General features: G+C 43.3%; 1 protein-coding gene across 1 annotated transcript; it reads left to right on the forward strand.

Annotated features, from left to right (window-relative positions):
* The first annotated feature begins 961 nt into the window (after positions 1–961).
* On the forward strand, positions 962–14,124 carry LOC137378042 (tubulin beta-2B chain-like). The gene is made up of 4 exons (XM_068048088.1): positions 962–1,223; positions 3,777–3,885; positions 7,523–7,633; positions 12,113–14,124. The coding sequence occupies exons 1-4, from the start codon at positions 1,167–1,169 to the stop codon at positions 13,174–13,176; spliced, it is 1,341 nt and encodes a 446-aa protein (XP_067904189.1). The 5' UTR covers positions 962–1,166; the 3' UTR covers positions 13,177–14,124.
* Positions 14,125–14,953: the final 829 nt, after the last annotated feature.

The raw sequence follows: 14,953 nt of genomic DNA on the forward strand, positions 1-14,953 counted from the left end.
ACATTTTTCAAGGAGTATGCAGTCTCCTTTTCTTCCTCCCAAAATGCACTGCCTCACACTTGTGTATATTGAAGTTAATTTGCCAATAACATCCCATTCTGCAAGTTTATTAATGTCTTCCTGTATTTTGTTACAGTCCTCCTCTGTATTAACTACCCCACTCAATTTGGTGTCATTCACAAATTTCTCTGGTGATTATCCATTTCAGATTGTGCTGAAATCCATTAGGGAGGTAACAGGAAAGTTCACATCATCATAAATTGGTCATGGCTATACAAAGCTAAGGTGTTGTGCTTTGCACTCTTCATTCTGCAATTGTATCAGACCTGAGTGAGACCTCAAGTGAGAACACACCTGGAGTACTGTGTACAGTTTTGATTTTCTTACCTAAGGAAAGATACACTTTCCTAGAGGGTGTGCAATGAACATTCACTAAGCTGATTCCTGAGATGGGGGATTTTCCTATGAGGAGCGATTAAGTGGACTAGGCCTATGTTCCCTAGAGTTTAGAATAATTAGAGGTGATCTCATTGAAACATAACATTCTTAAGGGGCTTGATAGGGTAGATACTAGGGGGACATTTTCCCTGGTTGGGGAGTCTAGAACTAGTCACAATCTCAGGATAAGGGTTTGGCCATTTAGGACTGAGGTGAGGAGAAATTTCTTCATCCTTTGGAATTCTCTACCCCAGGGAGCTATGGATAGATATTTGGGTACTAAGGGAATCAAGAGATATAGGGATAGTGCAGGAAGGTGGAGTTGAGGTAGATCAGCCATGATCATTTTGAAGGTGGAGCAGGCTCGAAAGGCTGAATGGTCTACTACAGCTCCTATTTCTTAGGCTCTTAGGTTCAGTTCATAATTCTGGGAGGCGACTACATCTCCCAGAGTGCCCTGGGGTTGGACACTTTATAAAACTGGCGACCGAAGGCGCCGCTTCGCTAATGTGAGTGGGTAGCTGCAGACTAGTGTCTTTGGATAGTTTGTGAGCTTCAGCCTGACGGCGAGCCCTCTGCAGCATTTACGCCCCTCTGCAAAAAAAAATCCCTGAGCTTTGCAACTGTCTACAAATACACTGATCCCTGCAGCATATGTAAAGTGATCAGCACTTGCATCCTGAAAATTGATCTTGCAGCATCTCTCCCCAAAAAGAACAGAAGCAACAATGAGGGAAATTCTGCACATCCAGGCTGGACAATGCGGGAACCAGATCGGAGCCAAGGTAAACAATACATACGAACGACATTTTCGTTTATATATATGTACAGTGCAAATCGTTTCTGTCAATCGAAAGATACTTAGAGTCCATGTCTTACAAAATCTTACTTAACTGCATCCCTGTAAGAAAATCAAACCACACCCTTTCTCACTGCTTTGAACCGTATGTACTTGATTCTGTCTGACAACTTACAAGTGAGACTACATCATATAGTATTTTTCCAGCTGTTGCACCTGATTTATTTTTCGAGAAAGGAATTAAACATGCGGTATTAGTATTAGTCTGGGAAAATTCCTAGGTATTATTCCTAAATAAATGAGGCTGAATGTGAAAGCAGCTGGACATGCGCGCAGGCTGATCACAGCCTCTCACGTCTCCCTCTCTATTCCTTTGTCTGGATGCCAGAATTCCATAGAAAAAGGATCGGGATGTCATTTCGATCTAAATCGAACCGAAATCGTAGGAACCAGACCTCAGCTCGATTTGAAGTAAACTCGCGGATAGATTTTGTTTTAAGTCAGGATCTGACAGCCCCCGGGTTTAGATCGTCCCAAATTTCTGGGGTCCTCCAAAGCTTTGTGCCCCCAAATTAAGCAGCAAACTCTCTGAGGAAGGCTTGGTACAGGCTGCCAGCTGTGGGTGCAAACAATGTCTATTGATCTACACGCTGTGCAAAATTGTTCCCAAATTCATGAAATGGCCTGATTTTGCAGGATTGAGGCGCAAAATAGTGGATCTTTTTTAGACAGCCCGGCTGCTTGAGGCTCCATCTTAGAGCGAGTGGTTTGGGTTTTGTGGCGTTCGGTATCACTTCTGTCTCCGGGTTGGACTTATCTTCATTTTAAAACTGCATGTACGAATAATTAAAGCAATCTCACTCGGCTTTCTGCAGCAGCTTGTCCTCTTCCAGTCAGCCCCTGAAGGATGAAATCTCACAGGGTTGAAAAAGGAAACCACTGCGCTTTCCCCCAGGAATGAGACTTGGAGCTCACGCAAATGGGGAATTACAGAATCGATGCAGTTTGTCACATCCGAGTGAAGACCTGAATGGTTCAGATCGGATATGCTTTTGCGCGGAGTATGTCTGAGGATTGTGTGAATTGATGCTGGGTCATACTGTGAACCTCTGTATGTGACCCAGTAGGGAGTTCACAAACCCGCTCGCCCTCGACTTCAATGACCAGCGCCCTTCACACTAGCTGCCTGGAATTGTTGTAGCCTGCATCTCACACGTTCATGCATTCATCAGTCCCCTGGGATTTCGTAATAGGGATTTGTCAATTTCAAATCTATGAATTCTACCAATATAATAATACTGTTCCAGCATAGCTACAACACTGGCATCTACCTGGCAATGTGGAAAATTGCCCGGGTATGTCTTGTACACAAAAAGCAGGACAAGTCCAACCCAGCCAATTACCGCCCCATCAGTCTACTTTCAATCATCAGTAAAGTGATGGAAGGTGTTATCAACAGTGCCATCAAGCAGCACTTGATTAGCAATAACCTGCTCATTGATGCTCAGTTTGGGTTCCGCCAGGGCCACTCAGCTCCTGACCTCATTACAGCCTTGGTTGAAACATGCACAAAAGAACTGAACTCAAGAGGTGAGAGTGACTGCTCTTGACATCAAGGCAGCATTTGACCGAGTATGGCATCAAGCAGCCCTAGCAAAACTGGAGTCAATGGGAATTGAGGGAAAACTCCACACTGGTTGGAGTCGTACCTAGTGCAAAGGAAGATGGTTGTGGTTTGCCGTTCCTTCACTTTGATAGGCATCACAGTGGCGCAGCGGTTAGCACCGCAACCTCACAGCTCCAGCGACCTGAGTTCAATTCTGGGTACCGCTTGGGCGGAGTTTGCAAGTTCTCCCTGTGACTGCATGAGTTTCTGCCGGGTGCTCCGGTTTCCTCCCACAGCCAAAGACTTGCAGGTTAATAGGTAAATTGGCCATTGTAAATTGCCCCTAGTGTAGGTAGGTGGCAGGAGAATGGTGGGACATGGTAGGGAATATGGGATTAATGTAGGATTAGTATAAATGGGTGGCTGTTGGTTGGCACAGACTCGGTGGGCTGAAGGGCCTGTTTCAGTGCTGTATCTCTATGACTAAAATCCTGGAACTCCCTTCCTAACAGCACTGTGGGTGTACCTAACCCACATGGACTGCAGCCCTTCAAGAAGGGTAATTGGGGAAGGTAATAAATGCTGGCCTAGCCAGCGATGCCCATATCCCATGAATGAATTTTTAAAAATCTCAATTTCGCACTATTTTGAAGAAGAGCAGGGGGGTTATTCCCGGTGTCCTGGCCAAAATCTATCCCTTAATCAACATCACAAAAAACAGATTATCTGGTCATTGTCCCATTGCTGTTTCTGGGAGCTGGCCAGGTGCAAATTGGCTGCCGCATTTCCTACACTATAACAGTGACCACACTTCAAAAGTACTTCATTGGCTGTAAAGTGCTTTGGGATATCCGGTGGCCGTGAAAGGCCCTATGTCAATGAAAGTCTTTTCTTTTACCTTGCAAATGAACCTCTTGTAATCTGTGTTCATAGTTCTGGGAGGTGATCAGCGATGAACATGGAATTGATCCTTCTGGAAGCGCCCGTGGTGATAGTGGCATTCAGCTGGACCGGATCAACGTCTACTACAATGAAGCAGCTGGTAAGGAATCACTGTAACCAGAGATCTCTTACTGCCTTAGCATCTGGATGGGCTACTGTCCATTGCAAAACCTAGGAATCTTGAGGAAAGAATCCAAGAGTTGGGTTATCCAGCCTTTGGGAGAGGGTCAGCTCCTCATGTAGAACCATGGAGTGGGCTACAGATGATTAAAAAGCTTTAGGGTCAGTTGCTGTTCCCTTTTGATATTAATCCTCTAAAACACCAAAGAATTTGTACCTCGCTTAACTTTTTGCTTTTAAGTCTGTGAATTTCCCGGCCTGGCAGCTGTGGTCTGCTCCACTGCTGTCTTCGTCTGCCACAAGGTTTATACACTTGGAAGCTTCAATCTCTGCTCTTTACATTTCCTGGGCCTGCAGGACTGGTAAAAACTGCTTTCTGATTGATGTAAAAAGGCTGCTATTTCATTGGTCAAAATCCACCATTCAAGGAGGGCCTTTTCTAATCCTGCAGGCATGGGAACTTGTTAAAAAGCTGAGGCCGAAAGTTGTCATTTCAAACTAGAACGCAAAATAGGAAGCAACTATTAGGCCAAGTAAAAAGGACTCGTAGGCAGCATCATGGACACGCCGGCTGCGGTTTTCCACTTCTGTGCTCACCCATTCACTTTAACAGGCATGGACAGTTTGCGGGTTGGTGTGTGCACAAGAAGATTACCCCAGCCACCTGGTTTAGAAAAGAAAATCAGAATCTAAAAGTAGGTTGTAAAAGAGGTGAGGATGGGAAAAGGCTGGGCTTGTGTTGGTGGAAATCTTACAGAAGTAAAGCAAAATAGTAACTTAACAGAGGCAAGGAAACAGATAGGTTGGAAAGCTAAGAGGAAGAAAGTAGTCAACCAAGTATAGCATCTTTATACCACTGCCAGAAGTATTCAAAATAAAATAGATTGACTAGAAGAACAAATTCAGTATAAGAGGTACAAGATATTGTAGTAATTAATCTTGGCTGCATCCTGGAAAAGACTGAGGGCTAAATATACCAGGATATAAGATATTTTTAAGGACAGGGAATATTGGAAAGGGGAATGGTGTAATTAAAATACACCAGCATGGCAGTCAATAGGGATTTGAATGAGTCATTAGCAGGTGGATTTACTTTGGGTAGAGTTAAGGAACAGAAAAGGATGCAAATCACTGTTTGGGTATTTGAGACCTCCTGACTGAAATATCTTACCAGAGGAGTGTACATGTGTGCAGATCAGAGAGATGTATAAGAACGAAAATCTGATCATGGGAAATTGAACCAATGCAAATGGAGTGGGAGAGAAATAGCAGCATGAGTAGGAAAGGGAACAGGTTTATTGATTGCCTTGCAGATAGTTTCCTGAAGCAGCAACAAATGAGCAGGAGATACTTGAGTTTGCTATGAATAGCAAGCCCAGAAATATTTGTGATTCACAGTAAGAGAGCATCTTGGGGCAATATTAACCATAATATGAAAGGGATTACAGAAGAAGGATTACAAACCAAAGGTTGGGATTTAATCTAGGCTCACTTTGAAGGGATGAGGAAGGAATTGGTTGGAATAGGGTGGGAGAAATTACTTATTGGTAAATTTACACACTAATAGCTGGATATATTCAAGAAAGTATTTAATGAATTGTAAAACAAGTATATCCCCCTAACAGGCCAAAAAGGGCACTTCTAGGGTGATGAAACTGACTTACAAGAGTTATTAGGTCTAGCATTATCATAAAGGGATTATGCAAGGATGAAGAATGGTGTTGAGCATGAGGACTGGGAGAATGATAGAAAGAACAAAAGGAAAGCAGAAAAGAATATGGGTCATCAGTCAAGAGAGAAACAGAGTTAACGTTTCAGGTTGATGACCCTTTATCAGTTCTGTTGAAGGGTCATCAACCTGAAACATTAACTCTATTTCTCTACAGATGCTGCCAGACCTGCTGAGTATTTCCAGCATTTTCTGTTTTACAGATTTCCAGCACTTGCAGTATTTTGTTTTTGTATAAGGGCTATCAATCCTCAGATTTGTTTCTGACTAAATGTGGTAACAATGTGATTAGTGTATATAACACAGACTGGAAGATGTATCCTTTAATAAATCTTCCCTGGTGAATTTGCCACCTTGCCACAGGGCATTGCAGCCACTAATAACCCATCTGTTTCCTGAACACGTAAACTGTTTAAAAATGCTCACTTGATGAGATCAGACAACATGCCTGGTACTGTACTAGTGGGATAAACATCTTTGAATACAAGAGTTCTACTCCAGATGGAGTAGAATTGACATTTTTAGATCACAAAATTGTTATAGCACTGAGGTGGCCATCAGCCGGTCGTGTCTGCACCGGCTCTCCGAAAGAGCAGTTTACCTAGTTCCAATTCCTTGCCTTCTCCCTGTAACTCTGCACATTCTTCCTTTTCAGATAACAATCCAATTCCCTCTTGCATGCCTCATTGAGTCTGTCTCCACCACATTCTCAAGCAGTTCATTCCAGATCCCAACCACTTGCTGCATGAAAAAGTTTTTCCTCATGTCGCTATTGCTTCTTTTTCCCAGTACCTTAAATCTTTGGCCTCTTGTTCTCGACCCCTCCACAAATGGGAACAGTTTTTCCCCATCTACCCTGTTCATACCCCTCATGATTTTGAATACCTCTATCAAATGTCCACTCAACCTTCTCTTCTCCAAAGGACAGTCCCTACTTCTCCAATCTATCCACGTAACTGAAGTTCCTTATCCCTGGAACCATTCTCATGAACATTTTCTGCATTCTCTCCAATGCTTTCACATTTTTCCGTAAGTGTGGTGCCGAGAACTGGACACAATACTCCAAATATAAGCCCACTGTTTTGTTTTAACAATTTATATCAGGCCATGATAATTTCTTTAAAAAAAAAATCCCACAGGTCTGCGTAGTTTTAATATTGCACTTATTTTACAGCAAATGGTGACCATGCTGATGTCTCCGGAGATGCCGTGACCCATGGCAGGTTTTCTGTGGTGTCTCAGAAGGCAGTCGTGCAGGGAAGCAATGTAAATGGCTTCTGTGCAGTGTGGGAGTATAGTTTCTACTTGTGCAAGCCAGCAGTGTGAGTTCCCAGTCACTGGCTTGTGCAACCATCATGGGAGGGCTGGCAGCCAGAAAAGTAAGGTGTATATCACAGCTTTCAAACGCCTGGGCATGCACTCGTCCAGTCTGATACAACTGAAAAATCCATCTCACAATGTAAATGACAGTAGATTCCACAGCAATAGAAGCCAAACTGTTGCAGAATCTCCTCTACCTGAAGCAATTCTGTAAATGAACTCAGCATTAAATAGTTAAATGTTGAAAGCCAGGATAAATGTTGATCTCAAGCTTTACCCCTTCTCATCAGTGTATATTATTACTTTAAGCTCTTCCATATAAGAAACAACGAAGTTTATATCACTTCGGCCCATTGTGTCTGAGCTGGCTCTTTGCTGCAAAATCCAAAAGAAATACAATTGTCCTGCTCTCTCGCCATAGCCCTATATCTTCCGCTGCTTCAATTATTTCTCTACTTTTTCTTTAAAAGGTGCAGTAGTCTCTTTCTGTGTGGATTTAACTTTAACTGAAACTTCATGTCTGTATTGTCTTTAATATAATGTTGCCATTGTTTTGTCTCTTTTCCAGGTGACAAGTATGTTCCCCGTGCGATTCTGGTAGATTTGGAACCTGGTACCATGGACTCTGTCAGATCTGGGCCATTTGGACAGATATTTAGACCAGATAACTTTGTATTTGGTAGGGATACAATAGTAATACTCTTTTAATTGCATTAAAAATGCTTTAAGATAGTTGAGTGGGCTCTAGAGATGACCAAAGATGGAAATTGCTTGGATCAAAGTCACAAATGACATCCTATGTGACTGAGAAAGGTAAACTATACCTCCCCGTCCTTCTCTACCCATTTGTATTCTTTGACACGGTTGACCACACCATCCTCCTCCAATGCCTCTCTCTCCACTGTCCTCCAGCTGGGTGTGACTGCACTCGTCTAGTCCCATTCTTATCTATCTAATTGCAGCCAGACTATTACTTGCAATGGCTTTTATCCCCGCTCCTGCACCGTTACCTCTGGTGTACCCCACGGATCTATTCTTGGCCCTTCTCATATTTCTCATCTATATGCTGTCCCTCGGCAAAATCATCTGAAAACACGGCACTATGTACACTGATGATACCCAGCTGTACCTCACCACCACCTCTCTCAACTCCTCCACTGTTGCTAAATTATCAGACTGCTTGTCTGACATTCAGTGCTGGAAGAGTACAAATTTCCTCTAATTAAACATTGGGAAGACCGAAGCCATTGTCTTTGGTCCCTGCTACGAACTCCATTCCTTAGCCACTGATTCCATCCCTCTTTCTGGTAGTTGTCTGAGGCTGAACCATATCGTTCACAATCTTGGTGTCATATTTTATTCCGAGATGAGCATCCAACCACATATCTGTGCTATCATTAAGACCACCTATTTCTACCTCCGTAGCAATGCCCGACTCCGACCCGCCTCAGCTCATCTGCCTCTAAAACCTTCATCCATGCCTTTGTTGCATTTATACTTGATTATTCTAATGCATTCCTGGCCAGCTTCCCACGTTCTACCCTCCCTAAACGAGGTCATCTAAAACCTTGCTGCCTGTGTTTTAACTTGTGCAAAGCCTCGTTCACCCATCACCCCTGTGCTTGCTGTCCTACAATGGCTCCTGGCCAAGCAATGCCTTAATTTTAAAATTCTGATCCTTTTTTCAAGCCCTTCCATTGCTTCACCCCTCCCTATCTCTGTAAACTTCACCAGCTCCACAAGTCTCCAAAACATCTGCACTCATCTAATTCTAGCCTCCTGACCATCCCTGACCTTTGGTGGCCGTGTCTTCAGCTGCCTAGGCCCCGAGCTCTGGAATTCCCTCCTTAAACGTATCTGCCTCTCTACCTCTCTTTCCCTCTTTAAGATGTTCCTTAAAACCTATCTCTTTGACTAAGCTTTGGCCATCTGCCCTAATATCGATTTATGTGGCTTGGTGTCAGATTTTGTTTTTTAAGTGCCTTGGGACGTTTAATTACTTTCACAGCACCATGCAAATACAAGTGTCGTTGCCATATGAGAAGGTTTTTCTGTGAGGAGAAAATTAGCAGAATGGGCCCATACTATCTGAGAGGTGATCTCATTGAAACATATTAGGTTCTGAGAGGACTTGACAGGGTAAATGCTCTTGCTCCTGGCTGGAGAGTCTAGAACTAGGGGTCATAGTTGAGGCTCAGGATGAGGGGATGATCATTTAAGACTGAAGACAAGAAATTTCCTCAGTCAGAGGGTTGTGCATCTTTGGAATTTCTACCTCAGAGGGCTGTAGTTTCTCTATTGTTGAGTATATTCAAGTCTGAGATCGATAGATTTTTGGACTCCAAGAGAATCAAGGAATATAGGGATTGGGAAGGAAAGCGGAGCTGAGTTTGAGGATCAACCATGATCTTACTGGTGGAGCAGGCTCAAGAAAGCTCAAGGCCTATTCCTGCTTCTACTACTGATGTTCATAAAGCACACTTGTTCTGCAACCATTCTTATTGACATTCTTCCGATGGTATAGTGGATAAAGGCTCTGTTTGGTGGGTACGGAGCCGTACAAACCACAAGGTCCTTGGATTGATCTCTGGTCTGCGTTGAGTCAGCTGATCGTGGTTATGATAGCAGTTGGGGTTCTTTAACTTGAATGCTCCTGGAGTAGACTGGGGATAAATCAGCTGGGATTCCTGCTGCTGATTGTTATCCAATGAACCCTGCTGGAAAACATGTACCTGGGGATGTTTGTTGAGGATTGATTGGGCTTTGCTGTGATACACCCAGTTGAATAACTTGCCAACACTTTCTAATCTGGTGAGCAATCAGAGGGAAACTGGCACCTATGGAACTATAACTGGGCTAGGGTCAGTGCCTCCAGGAGAGGAGGAGGGAAGAAAACAAGGGAACATGAATCCTTACTTGGTATTCTGTGTTTAACAATCATGGACTTTTGAGCTGCTTCAGCTCTTTGCACTGGTATAATGCAGAGACCCAGTTTTTTTATATCTGAATAGCACTTGCAAAGAGTCAACGGAACATAATATACAAATTATCTTACGTCTAAAGGACATCTTCAGAGGAGTGATTGCATTTAAACTGAAATATCATTCAGCAACTGGCATTAGTACACTGCTCAATTAAATCCTACTCCATGAGTTGCTGTGGTTTTGTTACCCATTTTCCCACATTTTCTAATCAATATGCATTGCAAAAACACTTTCCCATTGGGATGTTGAATGTAACTTACTCAGATTTTATTTCTTGTGTGTTTGGCTCTTCATTTTCCCTTGTGTAGAGTAGACCTCTGATTTATATCATTTTTACAAGCTTTAAAATCACTTGCCCTGAAGCCTTGGTGGGTGAATTTCCTGCACAGTGAGCATATTGTGAGATATTGAGTTAGCTGATCTCAACTGAAGCAATTAAAGTCAGCCAGGATTTCCAACAGCTGAGAGCTACGCAGTGGTTTTGTTGGAATGTTGGGTAAGCAGTGTCTGTCTGGGTTATGATGCCTCTTCCCAAGGTGGAATAGCCTGCTACCATTTGCTGTTTGGCCTCGCATATATGAAGGGTGATCATTTTAGGAAGGTCAAAGCGACTATTGGCTCCTGTGGAATTGTACTGCAGCCTGCAGGGAAGAAGGAAAGAAAAAGAATCAGGTTTTCAAACAGAATTAATAACATTTTCAACACAATAACATCTATAACAACAATATGCAGTTTTTTGTCTGTCCGGACTGATTTGATTGGTCAGTTTAAGGGGCGTGTTGGTTTAGGACCTTCCCCCATTAATGCATGTGGTTTCTAACAAATAGATCAAAAATTGTTACATTCAGTACACTACTTTAATGTTACAATAAGGAATGCATCTGTTATTAGGTTTATTTGGTGGACACTGTCTGGGTTTAGTTATTGGCACCATTCAGGGCCGAGGTTTAGTATTGGTGCCACTTCAGAAAAGTGGTTGATAACCGCAAAAGTTTTAAAACCCAATTCCGTTTATTGTATTAAATTAAACTTTAAGATATGTGGGCTTCATCCATCTGGATGCATTTAGTTTTTGGTGCCATTTTCAACTGGGACAGAGGTGAGTACTGCAAATGAGATTTTTTTTAGTGGAATGAAATGCAGGACAAATTTATAAAAACGTTGTTTCAAGGAAGTGTTTGTTAACTGCGAGAAAAGTAACAGCAGAAGGTAAGCTCCCTGGGGTACGGTCATGCGAGGTGTTCACTCTGTCTTTCTCTCGGGTACAGTCAGGCAAGGTACCTCGGGTACGGTCAGACAAAGTGCTGACTCTCCCTCTCTCCCCCAGAATATGGTAAGGTGAGGTGAGGTGCCGACTCTCTGCCTCTTGGGTACAGTCAGGTAAGGTACTGACTCTCTTTCTTTGGGGTACGGTCGGGCAAGGTGCCAACTCTCTCCCCAGGGTAGTCAGGCGAGGTGCCGGCTCTCTCTCCCTTGTGTATGGTCAGGCAAGATGCCAACTCTCTCTTTCTGGGGTACAATCAGGAAAGGTGCCAACTCTGTCCCTAGGTATGGTCAGGCGAAGTGCTCACTCTGTGTCTTTCCCTGGGGTATGGTCAGGTGAGGTACCGACTGTCTCTACCTGGGGTACAGTCAGGTGAGGTACCAGCTGCCTCTACCCCGGGGTAGAGTCAGGTGAGGTGCTGACTGTCTCACCCCCGGGTACGGTCAGGCGAAGTGCTGACTCTCCCTCTCTCCCCCAGAGTATGGTAAGGTGAGGTATTCCACTTCCCTCCACCCCCACCCACCCGACTGCTCCACAATGTCTCCTCTCATGCTCCCAACACGCAGAGTTTGGGGAGTGAAGCCGGGCATATGCTATCCCTGCCCCCAAAAACTACATTTGGAAACCTAAACCCCAAGTGCTATTTTTTTACATTAATTGTGGCTTATGAGGGATAGAATGGAGGATGGGGATGACATGAGAGGATTGGCATAGGAAGGAATAACCAGAAATCCTGTATTTAAGGAAGCTTTGTTGCAATAAAGATACTAATTTCACTGAAATGTTTTAAGGGTCTCTGCTAGTTAATGAGTAATGAAAATGATTGTGTACACTAGTTTTGGAGCACAAAAAATTTCGAATGACATTGTGAGTGCCTGTGCATTTCTATGTCATGAGTCTTTTCTTTCAGGTCAAAGTGGTGCTGGAAACAACTGGGCCAAGGGTCACTACACAGAGGGAGCTGAACTGGTTGATGCAGTGCTTGATGCGGTGAGGAAGGAGTCTGAGAGCTGTGACTGTTTGCAGGGATTCCAGCTCACGCACTCCCTGGGTGGTGGCACTGGCTCCGGGATGGGCACCCTCCTCATTAGCAAGATCCGGGAAGAATACCCGGACCGTATCATGAACACATTCAGTGTTATGCCCTCGCCTAAAGTTTCGGACACTGTGGTGGAGCCATATAACGCTACCCTGTCTGTCCATCAGTTGGTGGAGAACACAGATGAGACATACTGCATTGACAATGAAGCCCTTTATGACATCTGCTTCCGTACAATGAAGCTTACCACTCCCACATATGGAGACCTCAATCACTTGGTCTCTGCAACCATGAGTGGAGTCACCACCTGCCTCCGCTTTCCTGGACAACTCAATGCTGACCTTCGCAAGCTTGCGGTGAACATGGTGCCCTTCCCTCGCCTCCACTTCTTCATGCCGGGCTTTGCCCCGCTTACCAGCCGCGGCAGCCAGAATTACAGAGCGCTCACAGTGCCAGAGCTCACTCAACAAATGTTTGATGCCAAAAACATGATGGCAGCCTGTGACCCACGACATGGACGCTACTTGACTGTTGCTGCCATATTCCGAGGCCGGATGTCCATGAAGGAAGTGGACGAGCAGATGCTGAACGTCCAGAACAAGAACAGCAGCTACTTTGTGGAATGGATTCCCAACAATGTTAAGACGGCTGTCTGTGATATTCCACCTCGCGGCCTGAAAATGTCCTCCACCTTCATCGGCAACAGCACTGCCATCCAGGAGTTGTTCAAGCGCATCTCTGATCAGTTCACTGCCATGTTCCGCAGGAAGGCCTTCTTGCACTGGTACACTGGCGAGGGGATGGATGAGATGGAGTTCACTGAGGCTGAAAGCAACATGAATGATCTTGTATCCGAGTACCAGCAATACCAGGATGCCACTGCAGATGAGCAGGAAGAGTTCGAAGAGGAAGAGGGAGATAATGATGAAGCATAAACATGAAGGGATCTTCAAGAAGCCACCTCAGCAGGTTGCAGAGAAGGTCATGTTTCTGAATCAAACTATTGAATTCTGCCTAATTTGCCAGCCTTTTTATCAAGATGCTGTGATGCTATCAGCAGTATGAAAATGGGATGCCTATTGAAGGTTTGTGTGTGTGTGATTTTAACATGGTCTGTAGTTTTAAAGCAGCAGTGACCCCAATATGCCAAATTATGAAATTAAACTTTTTCGAAAGGGTATAGCCTTCTTTATGAACTGGCCTGAAAAGCAAGTATAGCGAGCAGCTGCTGAAACTATTTTGGAGTAGCTGGTTTAAGATTATTTAATTTGTTTTACAATATTAGATTTGTATGCTTTCTCTAAACAAAGAATACCTTGTCAGTCCAGATGCTGACCTACAGCCTTTCAAACTCCTTCAGTGATTGTCTTTCAGGCAGTAAGATAACCTCCCAAAATGGGAGGAAAATTGGCAACTGGATAAAGGCCAGGACAAAGATTTGCCTTTCATTCATTATGAAGAAACATTATAATCCCTTTTTGCTTACAGACTTAGTTTTGATGCATTTAATTTTTTTCTTTCTCTTCAGCTGAGTAAGGTAAGAATACTTCTTAAAACTATTTCAAAATAAAAATCTGGGGCACTACAGCTTTATATGTAGTCGGAATTGATTTATAAAGAAACTATTTAATGATTGTATTCTTCCCTATAAGTATAGTACAAAGCAATGTTAAGTAGTGAATATTGAGATCTGATGGTGTTGTGTTGACTGAGATGCAGAGACCGACCCATAAATTGGGGGTCCATTTTCATGAGCTGCCAAGAAGTCCTCAGCAGTTTCACACAGCTTCTTCCAGATTGGCGGTTGTTCTCTGTATTGCATGCCAACCTAAGTTTGTCTTTCTGCGATTATCTGTTCTGTAGAAATCAAACCACTTTAATAAATCAGTACAAACTCTTTCATCCTCTGTTTCTTTATTTCCTCCTATAACTGACTACAGGTGTATACTGTAAATACACTTGTCAGCTCTTGCAAGACTGAGTGTGAATGGAGGCAGAATAGGGAGTGGCAAGAGGAGGGACCAGAACAAATTGTGATTTCTTGCTGCTGATAAGAATCTGGATTTATATAACACCTTACTATGTATCCAGAAATAAAAATCAAAATTTTTCACATATGATAAGTCATTCTGAAGTGCAGTTATGTAGATAAATGCAGCAGCCATTTTGTACACAGTAAAATCCCATGAATAACAATGAGTTGAATATCCGATTTATCTGCTTTTAGACATGGCTTAGAATCAAAGAATCTTGCATACTTGAGAGCCCATTCGACCCATCGTACCTGTGCCAGCTATTTGAAAGAGTTGTCCAATTTAGTCCCACACCCCAGCTTTTTCCCCATTACTATGCAAATTAGTCCTCTTCAAATACATGTCCAATTGCTTTTTGAAAGTTGCTATGAAATCGGATTCCACCACCCTTTCAGGTATTGTATTCCAGATTTAACCACCCTCTATGTGAAAAAAAATTATCCTCATTTCCCCTCCAGTCCTTTTGCCAATTATTTTAAATCTATGACCTCTGGTTACTGACCTATTTGTCAGTTTCTCCCTACTTGCTCTGTCAAAACCCCTTATCATTTTGATTATCTCTATTGCATCTCCTCTTAACCTTCCCTGCTCATGGAGCACACTCCAAGTTTCTCCAATCTCTCCACATAACTGAAGTCTTTCATCCCTGATATTATCCTAGTAAGCCTCCAGGTTCTAT

The sequence above is a fragment of the Heterodontus francisci genome, chromosome 16 (genome assembly GCF_036365525.1).
Source record: "Heterodontus francisci isolate sHetFra1 chromosome 16, sHetFra1.hap1, whole genome shotgun sequence".
In the NCBI taxonomy this organism is placed as follows: domain Eukaryota; kingdom Metazoa; phylum Chordata; class Chondrichthyes; order Heterodontiformes; family Heterodontidae; genus Heterodontus; species Heterodontus francisci.

Excerpts from the sequence above, each read along its gene's own strand:
- LOC137378042 (XM_068048088.1), top strand. The coding sequence starts at position 1,167 with ATGAGGGAAATTCTGCACATCCAGGCTGGACAATGCGGGAACCAGATC. Across the intron at positions 1,224-3,776 it reads GGAACCAGATCGGAGCCAAG|TTCTGGGAGGTGATCAGCGA; the intron begins GTAAACAATACA and ends CTGTGTTCATAG. Across the intron at positions 3,886-7,522 it reads CTACTACAATGAAGCAGCTG|GTGACAAGTATGTTCCCCGT; the intron begins GTAAGGAATCAC and ends TCTCTTTTCCAG.